At 30.5% G+C, this 15,494-nt stretch overlaps 1 protein-coding gene across 4 annotated transcripts; it reads left to right on the top strand.

Moving 5' to 3' along the window:
- Window positions 1-2,900: 2,900 nt before the first annotated feature.
- On the top strand, window positions 2,901-9,495 carry LOC114323461 (uridine nucleosidase 1). 4 transcript variants are annotated; one of them, XM_028271075.2, is made up of 9 exons: window positions 2,901-3,074; window positions 5,170-5,285; window positions 5,408-5,467; window positions 7,600-7,782; window positions 7,891-7,995; window positions 8,644-8,740; window positions 8,843-8,950; window positions 9,078-9,213; window positions 9,308-9,495. In XM_028271075.2, the coding sequence occupies exons 1-9, from the start codon at window positions 3,020-3,022 to the stop codon at window positions 9,414-9,416; spliced, it is 969 nt and encodes a 322-aa protein (XP_028126876.2). In that variant the 5' UTR covers window positions 2,901-3,019; the 3' UTR covers window positions 9,417-9,495. The 4 variants fall into 4 exon arrangements, with proteins under 4 accessions (XP_028126876.2, XP_028126875.2, XP_082775644.1 ...); XM_028271074.2 differs by having other exon boundaries at window positions 2,913-3,080; XM_082919518.1 differs by lacking the exon at window positions 2,901-3,074 and adding an exon at window positions 4,417-4,517.
- Window positions 9,496-15,494: the final 5,999 nt, after the last annotated feature.

The raw sequence follows: 15,494 nt of genomic DNA, 5'->3' as shown, positions 1-15,494 counted from the left end.
TCATCATTTTTGCATAACCAAACATAGAAATTGGTGTGTTCAAGACGACTAGTTTGATTCTGCAAAATAACATTTGACCATTGGAGCACTATTGTTATAATTTTATCATTTTCTATTATTCATTTTCAAATTATAACAATAATAATATTATTATAACATTTACCATTATTGATGCTCTAAAAACTAATATGAAATGACAAATTCCTAGTTCAACTAATTAAATAAGGGTAAATTACACTTACATCCCCTGAGGTTTATCTTAATTACAGATATCTCCCTTGTAATTTTAAAAATTACACAGATCTCTCTTACTTTTGAAAATAATAGCCAAATTCCTCCTTTTGTTAACTTTATTCCAAATGATGTCAAAAATAACATTCAATTACTAAAATACCCACATTCAATCTTTCTCTCCTATTAACCCAATTACTCTAACATTGTCTCATCTAACCCACCAAATCCTATAAAAAGATAAATTAGTGACCTACTACTATCCAAGGTTATTGTCAATTTCTATCTCCGAGTGAGTTTATATTTAAATTTTAACAAGTTTATATTTTTAATTAGTAATATTATAAAATTTACCATTTATTATTATTATTTTTCAAAACCATTTTTGAAATAAATTTTTTCCTAAATTTAAAATTAGCATAACTAAACTTCTATATCCCACCATGCAAGGCTATTGAAAATAAATAAATAAATAAATAAATCTCAAAGAATTTAGGAATATAGTCAGCATAATTAAACTTTTAAATTATAACTTGTTTGGTTTCACTTTTCAGAAAATTAAAATTTTTTGTTTTTCATATTTTTTTTATTATTTTAAGTAATTTTTTTAATTTTTAGATACACCTAATATAAATACACTTAAAAATATAATATTTGTGAAAAAAAACTTTAAAACTTCACGAAATACCAAAAAACAAAAAAAATACGAACATTCAGTACGTTTTCGTATTCTTATGTATTTATTTATTTTTTTTAAATATTTTACTTTTTATATATATCTAAGTAAGGTACATCTAAAAAAATATAAAAAAAAAAATTAAAAATTTTAAAAATTTTCATTAAAAACAAAAAATACGAAAAATAAAAAAATCAATTTGTAAAAAATTGAAACTTAGAATTTTTATTTTTATTTCTCTTTTTGTTTCCTATTAGAATTCTTATTTTTATATCTCTTTTTGGTTTTTTTATTATTATTTAAAGATCAACGTATTATATTGTCATAACCAACCTTTCCAGTATAAAGCAATTCAAAACATATATACACACTATATAAGGAAAGTGAATCGTAACACTTTTTGGTTGGTTTAATTTTCATAATCAATTTTTTTTTTAATTATGAAAAAATAAAAATTAATTTGGTGTACAAAATTAAAAATAAAAAAAATGTTCATCATTTTTACATGATTTTTTTCTTTTTTTAGGTGCAAAATTAATTTTTAAATAACCAACATTCCTGGTACAAGGCAATTCAAAACATATACGCATATAAAAAATTAATTTGGTGTAAAAAAATACTCATAATTGTCATGTTGTTTAGAAGGAAAGTTCATATATATTGAAAAATTAGAGGAAAATAGTTACATGGGTGTATTGTTTTATAAGGAATGTGAAAGGTATTTTAAGTATTTATGGCTGTGTTTAGCCTCTCTAAATATATTTTCACCCCATGTTTTGTCCATGGCATTTGTTTAGAATTTTCAAAATGTAATTCCACACTCAATTTTGAAAACTTTGTTAAAAGCGAGAAAATTTGGACTAACCAATCGTCCCACCGGTTGATCGGAACAGTACAATTTTTTTTTTTTTTTTTTTTTTTTTTTTGCAATTGACATATGTTAATTTTTTATATATTCGAAAAAAATATTTTTCAAATTTTAAAAAAAAATTTATGTGTTTTAATAGAATTTTGAGTTGTATGTTTAGTTATGAGTTATAAGTTTTTGTATCAAATATTATATATCACATTAAAAATTTCCCACTCAATTCAAAACTCTTTCATCAAACAAAACATTCAAATCATAAATCCAAAATTCACAAACTCAAAATACAACTCATACTTTCAAATCATAATTAGAAAGTTCTACTAAATACAACCTATGTGTTTATTGTTGTTGATTTCTTTTTAATTACTTTTGTAACGTAATTCTAATAAAAGGAGAAATCTAACTATTAATTAAAAAAAAAATCTATGTAATTTTTAGTCGAGGAAGTACATGTGAATTGTGCCAAAACTACCATATAATTTTACGCATCAAACAGGGTCGTAATTTGTTACGAAAAATGATTGGGACTTTTTTTGAAATGATTTTCACAACTTTAAAGTGATTTTGATCATTTATATATAAATATATAAGATAAATTATAAACATCTTCTTAAGATTTGATAAAAATACAGATTTTTTTTTTGAGATTTGAGAAATTATAAATTGCTCTCTGAGGGTCAAATTTTCATAATAAATTAAGAGAAATTAAGGAAGAATCTGTATGAAAATAAAAACTTCAAGAAACAATTTATTATGAAAATATAAATTTCAGGGAACGGAATTAAATTTCAAGAAAAAATTTATATTTTTACTAAATTTCAAGAAGGTATTTATAATTTGCCCATATATTATATATACTATATAAGATCCATTTATATATATATATTTAAAATTCACATCATAAATAATTCGAATTTATAACATGTAATTAGAGTGGGTGTGGGTTTTAATTATCAACAATGATTCATCTCACTAAAAATATCACCACTAATAGCACTAATGCATTAAAAAAATAAAAAAAACAAAAATATAACTCCAAAATTAAAATATCACATTATTAATGACAAAACCAACTGCCACCTAATTAGTGGGAGAACTAATTAATACTCCTAAGCATTTTTCTTTAATTATTACTCATTTGTTGACCACTCTGCTAGTGGAAGTACAAATACATAGTCATTTCCGAGGTGAAAGAGAGAGACAGAGAGAATAATGTTTGTGGTGGCCGGGGGCCTACAAAAGAAATGAGTTCCAGTAAACTTGGCGAGGAGGAGAAGATCATTATCGATACAGATACAGGTATTCGTAAGTCCGTACTCTTTTGATTCGATTCTGTCCTCTCTACGTTTCCTCAATTCATCATCGCTCTTCTTTCTTCTCCTTTCTCACTTGTGCATAATTTTACTACTTTTCAACTTTGATTTACATGAATTTCTCGGTTTTTTTTTTTTAATAAGTTTCGGTTGAGAGTTTCTAGTTTTAATATCGATCGGTTCTCGAGAAAGAAGAGAAGCTTTAATGCTGTGTTTGGTTGTGTTTGGTTGGAGATTTGCTGTGTATGGTTGTGTTTGGTTGGAGATTTGAGAAGAAATTTTGAAAGAAAAATAGAAAAAGTATGTAGGTAAAATGTGAATAAAATATACTTATATTTACCTAATTTCACACAACTTTTTCATTTTCCTTCCCAAATCACCCAACCAAACACACAGCATAATTGATTTTAATTGTATAGATAGCAGAAAAACACTACACTTTCGGTGCAGAGTTGAGTCGGAAAAATGAAATAAGGCCTGCTTCATAGGGATACAACTTAGAAGTAAATATATATATATATATATATATTGAATGCAATGGTGACACTGCCAATAGAAGATCTCAAATAAGATTAGATAGACATTTATTTCTGAATCCAATTCAATAATGTAATCTCTACTACAGCAAATAGCGTCATGCCTAATATTTACTCGAAGCTCGGTGTCTTTTACAAATCCATAATTTTGGAATCCTTTTACTCCATATTATGAACATACGATCGGATCTGTCTAAAATGAGCTGAGCTGAGCTGAGCTTGTAGAAAGCCAAAAAAATGTTTACTTTAGATTGAAAAAGAGAAAGAGTAAGAGAAAAAGCAAATCAAAGCAAAGCATCTCACAAAGGAACAAAATTAATCTATTTGCATCAAAGTGTACGAAACAAGGTGGAACGATAAGGTAATGGTCATAAACAAATAGAACGAAATGGATTAATTATGCTGATGACTAAAAATTAAGTTAAAATTTCTTTTTATTAGGTGAAAGTAAGGGGGGAGATTCCCTTTATTGATTAACTTTAAGCTTAAAAGCAGAAGCAAACATAGTTGAAAGGAGTGAACATCTAGGAATTGTCTCATGTTCTACAGTGAACTTGGAGAGAGAACTATGGGCAAAGCCACCTCATCCAATTGTTGTAGGCATGTCCTCTAAAAATTAAAGGGTTATGCTTTGCTTTACTGAGAATTTTTCTGACTAGACTTGTTTCTTTGCTTTGAAGTTGCTCACTTTTTAAACAAAATTAGGGCATTGCTTGAGCATTTCGAAAGTACTTGTTTTTTTTTTTTTGCCCTTCTCCTTTTCCCTTTTTGAACAAAACAATAAAGCATAATTCGATTTCTAAACCATAATTGTACTTGCCAAATGCTAACAGCATGGTCCATAGAAGCAAAGGATAAAATTGGAAGATACAATTTTCCTTAATCAAACAGATGTACAGCATATAGCCTCAAATTCTCCCTATTTCATGATAAAACATTCATTAAAAAAAACAAATCTTTTTGATGAGATCATGAGTGGAGCAGGAAAGAGAACTTTTTTCCATGAATTTGTCAAGGACCCATTTTTCATCGAACAATCAAATCTTTATGGTTTTGTATATGTTTTTGGATATTTTATTAAACGGATGACATGATGGATTTTTTCCATGAATGTCATTTTTTGTCGAACCCACATTTCCTTAAATGGTTATGTATCTGTTTGGGTATTTTATTAAACATTTGTCAGAAAATGAGAAATGGATAGATTGTCCAGGACCCTTGTGACAAAAAGAACTAGAAATAATATATATATATATATACACTTTATGCCTGTTTCTTCCTGAAATAAATAAAAAATTCATTTTATAAGACAATCAGTGTTTTGCTAGTCTTGGAAAGAATGACATCAGGACAAAAAATTTCATATTATCAAATTGAGATTATTGCAAAAAATACCTGACAACGAATACTAGGCTATTATTTGTTGTGTCCAAATTAGATACATAATCCTTATAAATTGTTATAGCTTCATGTTAAATTATGTGTGCCAACAAGACTGTCAGGTGTCATTTGTGAGGTGTGACTGATGTTTTCATTGATTTACAGATGATAGCATGGCAATCTTCATGGCATTCCAAAGTCCACAGCTGGAGGTTTTAGGCTTAACCACAATATTTGGTAATGTTACTACAGAAGATGCCACTCGCAATGCATTGCTTCGGGTATGTGTTTAGTTTATTCTATTTACCAACACAGTAATTCATGCTTTGGCATAATTTCAGGTCTTTCATATTTTTGGAACATGTTCATGACCAATAACTATTTTTAATGTTCAAAATGACAGTGTGAGATTGCTGGATGTCCAGGTCTTCCCGTGGCAGAGGGTACCCCTGAGCCTTTGAAGGTAACTGCTTTTACATATAATTTGTAGCTTAATCAACGAGTTGTCCTTCATTCCTTCTCCACAATTGGACTGTACCAAAACCTTTTTTCCCCCTTCTAATAACATGCTCAATTTGTCAAACCCCTCTCTCTCTCTCTCTCTCTCTCTCTCGGTGGTGGGTTGGTGGGAAAGCCTAGCTGACACAAAGAGGTGTTTCCTTCCCTGTTTTCATACAACTCCGAAGCCTGATCTATAGCATGACTATATGGACAACCAAAAAAGCAGGTGACTTCAAGTGAATGAGATTGTTGTCCATCAGTGATGATCTGATTAGCCCTTCAAGAACAATTACATTCAGCGTATTACCTCTAAAATTTATTTTTTTTATGGAGTATGCATTGGTTATCTCAAAATACCTTGTCCATGATTCATACCTATTTTAGACTAAATTGTTTATTTTTTAGTGAATCAACTTTTCTAGAACAAGACAAGAATATACAGATCCATGTTCTCAGTTAGTAGCATTTCCTTGGCGGAACATATGTGATCAGAATAGCTTCTCTTTCTAACAAATAATCAGGAAACTAACTTTATTGCTACCATTCTTCATCATAGTGACATATTTGTTTTGCCCTCTCTCTCTCTCTCTCTCTTTCTCTCTCTCTTCATTGTAGTGAAATCTTTGGTTATGTAGTTGAGTTCGAATTTGAGTTGAATCACTTCATTAATGTACTTTCAGATATGGATCAAATAGATTATTGAAATGCTAGAAGGTTCCACCAGTTTTGATTTCGGGTTGTGGCCAGACATAGGTTGCATATGTAGGACTAAAAACATGATATTTTGTATGTGTATATGTACTACATAAAAAAAAGTTGGTTTTATTTCACATGGATTTTTGAAAATTTCTTTAAACAATGCTTCATTTATTTATTTATTTATTATTTTTTATTATGTTACCAAATGTGTTGCTCAAAGACAAACAGCCCCTCTACTGGTGGTTTGAATGGGATGACGTGACTATGTAGTTTCTAACAAGCTTGTGTTAATTAGGTTAAATGGAATAAAATCACAAGCTATCTGCGGTACATTTTATTGCGCCATCATATGTTTTTTAGATTTTTACACAACTCAGATTCAACTGAATGAAGACTATAAACTACTAGGGATTAGTTTAATGAATCCTTTAACACCATGCTACTTAGTCTACAATCACTTTCTTGACCTTTGAGATTACGAAGGTTTTACTCAAGGGTACATTAGTTGTGTACCTATCACAAGCTCCCTTTTCTCAGGCATTTGAACCTTCGTATGGAAGATGAGGCTCTAACTTTTAACTATGTTGAGTTTTTGTTTGAGATAGCAAGTTGGTTGAGAAAGCTACTTTAGAATGGGCATTGGAATTTTTTTATTTTTTATTTTGGATGAGGAGGAACCCATGGTTTAGCAAACCTTGATGGAACCTCTAATCTACCATAAACCTCCCTCAGTCACCATTATCTCCACAGACCATGCACTTCAGTTAAGTCATAGGGCTTATGCCCTATTGTAGGTGGCCCCAAGACTTGAATAGGGGACCTTGGGCCTTGGGTGTCTCCCAAAGCCTTACCTGTCGAGTTAACCATTGGGGTTGGAATTGGGAAAACCATGTCCTTCTTCAATCCAATATTTTTAGTGTCACACTTAGTTTTTTTGGAGTAAAGAGAATACCGTGAAGACAGATTGCTACTCTGGATTTTAGGAGTTGAGAAAGGCTTGTTGCCACAAGTGCATCATACTTGCTACTATCTGAATGCATGCATTGGCTTATTTCCACACTAGCTTTTCCCTTGAAACATCTAACCTACACATTAGGCATACTTCGAATGGAATAGTTAACATCAGACAGTGATGGCCCGATAAGGGGAGGCTACGTACAGTATGGATTGGTGATTATCATTACACATACTACATCTGGCTTATTTTTTTTTTAGGTTACCTTATGTCTGTTATTCTCCACTTCTGCAATTGTTTGTTGATTTTGAAAAGTTAAGGATGCACTGCAGTGTTGTTTGATGCGACTATAATTGGTATAGTTAGGAGGCAAATTTGGGATGCCTACATTTCAATGCATTAGTTAGGTGAAGATTCAAAATTGTGTTGTGCTTTACTAGGGTGGAAGACCACGTGTTGCAGACTTTGTTCATGGTTCAGATGCATTAGGGAACATTTCCTTACCTCCTCCAAAATCCAAGAAAATTGACAAAACGGCATCAGAATTTTTGGTGGATATGGTTTCTAAATATCCTGGTGAAGTATCCATACTTGCGCTGGGACCATTGACAAATTTGGCTTTAGTAAGTTTTAATATCTTCCCTTTCCGTTCACTCTCACAAATAATGAGATCTTCAAATTTTTTGGGTGTGTACCCTTTACACTCAAGAAGCATGCGTTTGTTTGATCAGGCAATGAAGAGGGACTCATCCTTTGCAAGCAAGGTTAAGAGAGTGGTGATTCTTGGTGGATCTTTCTTTGCATTGGGGAATGTCAATCCTGCTGCTGAAGCAAATGTAAGTGATTACCACCTCGACAATACGTTCTCCTCTTCCATATGGTATGAAACAGAACATGCCTTATTTTATCGTACAGTTCTCTCTTAGATGTATTGAATCTTTTTAGATTTGGAAGTGTAGAAAACTTGAACACCTATTGGGCACGTTCCATCTCATGAAATAAATTTGTTCGAAGCCATAACTGTTAGTTTTCAGTGGCAGTCTTGTAATCTCTATTTTAAGCCAGAGTAGTTTCACTGCCATATCCAATCCAACACGATCAATGTTGAAATCTATTTGTAAGCTGCAATTGAAGGAAACTAGTTTTTGTGTTTGTATTTATAGATTTTAAATGAAAGATTTTGGGCACTAATCATTTAAAAAGGATAGCTCCAATTTAGATACCATAGTTTAGATATGGATTTCAAGATTGAATTGGTGAGCCTCACCATGATGGATTTGAAATAGCAATGTAAAATAGTTAATTGTACAAAGATCATAATAAAACACTTTTTACTCTAATGTTCCTCTTTACTTTCTCAATATGTTTATGAAATTTAACCTTAAATCCCTTCATTTGAAATCTGTCTATCCAAATGGAATAGTTTTTAGCAAATAACATTCAATTTCAGCTTATTTGAAAAAGCTTGCTTTTCTGACTTGCAGATCTATGGGGACCCAGAAGCAGCCGATGTTGTGTTTACATCTGGGGCAGATGTTGTTGTTGTTGGCATAAACATAACAACTCAAGTCAAAATGACAGGTCTTACTTCACACTCTATTTTTCGTTGTTCCCATTTTATCCTTTCTATTGTGCTTTATGGAATTTATTCTCCTCTAAATTAACTCTACCTTGAAATTTCAGATGCTGACCTTGATGAATTGAGGCAGTCCGAGGGAAGACATGCTCAATTTATAAGCAACATGTGCAAAGTTTATGGAGATTGGCATGTAAAGTCTGATGGAGTCCGTGGTAATCTTCTAAATCTTGTATTCATATGTTAAATAGTCCTAAAATGACACCTTTTTTTTTTTTTTTTAAGAAAAAACATTTCTTAACCGACTTCCATTTATGAACTTGATTGAAATGATGATTTTAGGTATTTTCCTTCATGGCCCAGTCAGTTTTGTGGCACTAGTTCAGCCTGATCTCTTTACTTACAAGAAGGGGGTTGTGCGAGTTGAGACACAGGGGATATGTTTAGGACATACACTTATGGACCAAGGACTAAAAAGGTAGGTTTAATGTAAAATGCTTTTCACAGTGCATCTTATAGTCATTTTTATTTTTTCGTGCTGTTTCTAATTCTGTCGTAATAATATGATACAGATGGAATTCAAGCAACCCGTGGTCGGGCTATTCCCCTGTTTCAGTTGCGTGGACGGTGAATACAGACAAAGTTCTTAATTATGTTAAGCAACTGTTGATGAAACCCTGACTTGTATGCAAGTTGTGTTCTTCACTCTTTTGAATATTTCGAAAAACTTTGAAAATGAAAGTTGGATTGTCTTTGACCCCATGCTGGTTTTTCTTACTTCTTTGTTAGTAGTTCTAATGACAACCCCAATCTTGAAAAAATAATTTATGTTTTCTTAAAACAGTTTGTCAAACTACTAGTTTCTGTTTTTCTGTTTTCAAAAATGGCAAACGTAAATACCAAACGCGCTGAAGGGTCATTAACGATGGTATATATTTTTTGTTTTTTTTTTAATTTTATATTTTATTGTGAGTCACCCTTTATGAGCTTCATTTTACTCTTTTTATCAATTGACACATAATTTTAATCTATCCTTTGGAGGTTGGAGGTTAAAGATGCTCGAAATAATGAGAAATAGTGCAACGAAACATATAAAATGTTGGACCAACATGGTCTACAACATTCAGATCATAAATTTGAATAGAAATTTAGAAAAAGAAAAGGAAATGAAAAAAAAAAAAAAAACATAGTTTATATTTTATTCATATTTACGTCACATTTTTACTTTCTTTTTTTAAATTCCTATTGAAATTCATTATCGAAACATAACCTCTTTCTCTAATGGCCATGCCTACTAATTAACTTCTTTTGAATTCTAATTTTTACCATGTTGATGATGACCACGTCATTAAGAAACAATGTATGCTATCTTTATGTTGTGTTTGGTTGAGGGATTTGAGGAGGGATTTGGAAAGGAAAATAGAAAAGGTAGGTGAAATATGAATAAAACATGCCTAAATTTCACATAGTTTCACACACCTTTTCCCTTTCCCTTTCTAAATCCCTCCTCAAATCCTCCAACCAAACACACCATTAAAGTAATTTTTAAGTTTGGCAATGATTTTTTTTTTTTTAAATTTACTTTATTAAGTTTTAAGTTGATTTGGTTAATTTATTTAGAGTAAAATCCTCTAAGAATAAATTTGAAAAACCTGCTTGAAATTGAGGGGACAAAAAAAAGCCACTAAAGATAAACAAAAAAGAAGCTGATTTTTTACGATAAAATTGACTTGTTTTTCTTTTTAGTGAACTTTTTTCAATTTAAACTTTATTTATTTATTTTTTATTTTTTAGAGATGACTAAAGTCTAAAACACGCCTAAAAGTTGTTTTTAAAAAAAGAGGGGATGCAAAACTGAAAATTGTTCACTAAGAAAAAAGAAAAAGCTAGAAAAAAAATCGTTGCCAAACCAAGCTCTAATTTGACAAAATTAATTTGCAACGTGTTTGGCTTGGATTTGAAATTTCATGCGTAAGCAATTATAGTTTGAAAAGTTTGGATGGTTGGTAAAATTTACTACTATTTTGTTTATTTGCCTTTTCAGCAAAAATCAGATAATTAAAAAAACCTCAGTGATTCATAGTTTTCAATATAACTAAGAAAAAGTCATTCTCAAAAGAAATTATTTTTTACATCTGGGACAAACCCATACAGTGCTCTACTTGGCATGCATTGATTGATTAAAACAATAGATCCGATACTTTTGTTAAGTTTTTGAAAAATAACTAGACAAGTATCAAGTAATGAATGGTTTGATATAACCACTTCATTCTGAAAGCATATGCTTCTTTTCACCTCATAAAAAAAAATCAAAAAATCACTAAAAAGTCAATTCTACTCCTTGCTAACATCTACCTAGTGAAAAAAATAATTTCATAGAATAATATAACTTTCACTGCAAAAATATAATTTAAAAAGTACATATCATAGCATTTTCGTTACTCAAGGTTGATATGCAACTGTATATTACTTGATTCTACTCATGAAATGTTGGGTAATATATACCTTGTTCTTTTCAAGCAACCTTGTACGAATATGTAGTAAATTAAACGTCAAGAAATGTACACTAGGGTCAATTTCTTGTAAACGAGAAACAAAGTCATTCTTGATGAAAAATCTAGAAATCCCCTAGATGTTGATTTGTGATTATGTATCAATTTTAAGCAGAGTATAACAATCCCAATCAAACAATCAAACAATCAAGACAAAGAGACACAACGATTTAACGTGGAAAAAACCACAATTGGACACCTCCAACTGTGATAAAAAAACCACGGGCAACAGCCACAAGACAATCCACTAAGAAGAATTAAAGGAATTACACAGGTATACTCTCAATTACCTAGCGAATCCACAACGCCTAATTGAACCAACCTTTATGTGCCTCTTCCAACCCCATCTTCACCACAGAATTGTCTTTCTGATGAGCCACTCCGGATTCCACCAAAGCTTCAGGCTCGAATTCTTCAGAATCCACAACTGAAGAATAACTCTCTCTTTTGTAGAACAAAACACAACCTCTGATGTACTCTCTTTAAACCACGAGTTGAATACTCAATAAAAACATCAAAGAAAACTAGCAAAATCTCTCCAGATATAAACCTTAAGATCCAAAAATAAGATCTGGAGAAGTCTCCCTAGTGTTGGGAGAAAACCAATTATTTATAGAAAACCAAAGCAATCCTAATTTCAGAAGAAAACCAACTCTTTAATCAAATCTGGAAATCTGGGATCGCGCGGTCCGCTCGAGCGCCTTTTTCTCCGCTCGAGCGGAGACTTCAAATTCTGTGATTTCATACAGGCTCCACGCTCGAGCGTCGGTTTTGCCGCTCGAGCGGCAAATCACACTATTCAGTACTTTTGCAGGCGACTGCAGAGATGCTGAGAGCTTCCAATCCCCGCTTGAGCGTCCCTTTCCCGGCTCGAGCGGGAAGGCCAAAACTGGAAAAACTGGAAAAATATAACATGATCGGACAGGCAACTTTGAATGCATTTTTGCATTTTGCTTCGGGCCGCGAGCTGACCGGGCAGCTCGACCCCCGTAATAATCAGCGAAGTGGCAATCTTGAAAATATTTGCATCACAAACTTCTCTAAAAGGCTCAATTCGGGTTGGATTCGCATCTAAATACTCATAGCCTCACTGAAATAAAAGTGCGAAAATAAATACAACTGAAAGGAGTTTTGTCAAACGGGATTGCCAAGAAATAAAACCTAACACTTGAAAACCCGCCAAACAAGACCCACTCACCTAACCAACAATGCTCTACTTGGGTTGAGTCTTCTTTTGATCATTGTCAAGCCTCCTTTCTTAATTTAATTTAATTTTTTTTTTTTGGTTTATTTTTTAATTTGGTAATGAAAAGCTCTCCAATTACATAACAAAAATTTAGAAACTGAGAATAATGTTAGGGATCATTATTCACCCAAAAAAAATGTTAGGGATCATGAAAAAAATATCATGAAAATGATCATGAAAGGTTTTCCACCTTTGGATTACACATACAATAAAACACCACACATTAATCAAAGGATGAAAAAATTTCATGATACATTTCATGATATGTTTTTCATGATCTCTAGCATTATTTGAATATATAAATATTGGTGTAGTAGATTAATTATTTGGCTTTTGGAGTAACTTTCTAGTGACCATAGCACAAACATTTATATGGGTTCAAAATTTTGAATCTATGGCCTATTAATATGGGGAATTATGATTCAGTGTAATGAATTTTCTCACAAGGGTGTCATCTTGTGACCACAGTTATTTGATTGAATTGAACTTAGCTCTTATGAGTGAAGTCCTTCAATTAAATTAGATTGTGAAACCCATAACGTTGTGTTTGTTTTGTCTATTAAAGGACTAAGATATATATATATATATATATATAATTTCATATTGTGGCTATCTTATTATGATTCATGTGGCCATTACTATCTAAAAAATAAATAAAATGTGCCCATTGCATTTTGGATTAATTGATGAAAAGTCCAAACTTACGTGGCCATATATTATTTGGTTTAAAGTTTAATATTTTTTTGTAATAAGCACGTGTTAAAAAATAACTAAAAAAGTGATCGACACATGAAAATTTGCCGAACAAGTCGTCGACAACCCACCAACGATGGTTAGCTATGGCTACTGGCGGTGAAGTGAATAGATAAGTGACATTAGATAGATAGATGGCATGTGTACGTGTACAAATATGTGACATTTGGACAGATATATAAGCTTTGGGCAAATAGGTGCTCTTTTGGACAGATCATTGTTTTTTTTGCCCAAAAATATTTAAGTTTGAATGTATAAACTCAAAAATATTAAAAATAAGGCAGTGACTTGCCTCCAGTTCACCATTTGAATTAGAGGGTCCAGTCCAACCCATTGGACTCACTTTTGGCTCTTTTTTTGATAATTCAAACCGTTTACATTTTAAGATTTGTTGAGTACATTATCCTTGCAAAAAAATCACGTTGATCGGATAACAAACACTATGTATTTGGATCATTTTTTTACGAAACGTTAATTTTATGACCATTCATTTTTTTTTAGAGTGATCCGAATATATAGTATTCGTTATCCGATCGACGTTATTTTTTACAGGAATAATATACTCAATAAATCTTAAAATATAAACGGTTCAGATTATCAAAAAGAGATCTAAAAATAAAGTTAATGGGCCAAACCGAACTGAACTGAACTGTCTCAAATCTGTACTAGAGACCAGACCCAGTACTATTGTATTTTTATTCTTATATTGAAACAAGAAGAGCCACTATCATTCCATTGTTTTGGATATTATGGAATAAGACATAATATGTATACGGATTAGACATAATAAGAATATAGAACTTAATCGTAAAATTAGATGCAATGTGTATATATAGTTTGATAACATATTTTAGTTGTGAAATCTATTAATAAAATCTATAAAAAAAAAAAAAAAAATCATTTATGTATATTTTATATTAATTTTTGTTTGTTGCACAACTATCATTTGAAAGGCAAGCAAACTCTTCCATTCATCAGATGTAGCATTCGGTCGTTTGAGTTGCGGGTTAGATTGTTTAACTTTTTTTAGTTTTTCAGTTGGCAAGCAAACTCTTCCATTCATCAGATGTAGCATTCGGTCGTTTGAGATGCGGGTTAGATTGTTAACTTTTTAGTTTTTTAAGTTATTATGATTTGGAGTTACAAGTTTCGTTTGTGGAGAATTTTTTAATTATTTTAATTTTTATGAGAGAAAAAATAAAATAATTATAATTTAGATTTAATATTTAATATTTTATTTTATTGATTTTTAATCTATTTTATCTTTTTATTACTAAAATAATAAAATAAAATAAAATTTATGAACATACATATGATTTCATTTCAGCATTGAATAAAGACATCCTGATTGTGAGATATGGGGGATTCTATGTGAATCTAAAATATGTCTCAATACGTCTAATTTAAATTCATAAATTTTAATTTTTAGTATATCTTAATATGAATTTACTAATAAGAACAATACATATTAAATCCTAAAATATTTATTTTTTTCTCATGGTACATCCTAATCAGTTATTTCTATTCAAATTTCTGTATATTTTTCCCTAAGAGATCAAATTTACTTAATCTTCTTCTTCTTTTTCTTTCCTCCAAAACTCCAATCCATCCTACTAAAATTCATCATTATTATCAACATCATTATTTTTTATTATTTTAAAACCCTAAACCCTAAAGAAAATTTGAACAAAATCAAATAATAGATGGGAATAATAATCAAAATAATGTTTTGAAACAACCCATCAAAAAGGAGGTAAGTATTCATATAAAGGGGTTTCATAATTTTTGTAAAGCACTATCAATTATTTTCTATATCGTTTTTTGACAAAAATTAAAAGGCCTAATAATTAGATTAACAATAACATATTATTGAAATTGTTCTTATTTTATTATTTAAATAGTACATTATTTGAGAACTACTCTATGTTGTTAGTGCCTGATACTTATATCTTTATAAGTTTGATTTTTATTTTTTCACAATTATTATTGTGAATAATTTATAATGTAAAAGTTTTTTTTCCTGTATTAAAAGGTTTTATAATGTTTGTGTGTTTATAAGTTTAGTTTTTTTTTTCTGTATTTGAGAATTATTTTTTATATTGAAAAGTTTTTGAAATAATTTAATTTTTTTAATTTGTTTATTATTTATTATTTGAGTTTACATTGAGGATAATTTAAAAATAATAATAAAATATAATGAGAGTAAAA

The sequence above is a fragment of the Camellia sinensis genome, chromosome 3 (genome assembly GCF_055761805.1).
Source record: "Camellia sinensis isolate YWXY chromosome 3, ASM5576180v1, whole genome shotgun sequence".
Lineage (NCBI taxonomy): Eukaryota > Viridiplantae > Streptophyta > Magnoliopsida > Ericales > Theaceae > Camellia > Camellia sinensis.
This window is presented reverse-complemented; position numbering and strand designations above follow the sequence as displayed.

Coding starts and splice junctions, on each gene's coding strand:
- LOC114323461 (XM_028271072.2), top strand. CDS start 4,551: ATGATAAAACATTCATTAAAAAAAACAAATCTTTTTGATGAGATCATG. Junction 7,996..8,643: donor ATCCTGCTGCTGAAGCAAAT/GTAAGTGATTAC, acceptor TCTGACTTGCAG/ATCTATGGGGACCCAGAAGC. Junction 9,214..9,307: donor ATGGACCAAGGACTAAAAAG/GTAGGTTTAATG, acceptor AATATGATACAG/ATGGAATTCAAGCAACCCGT.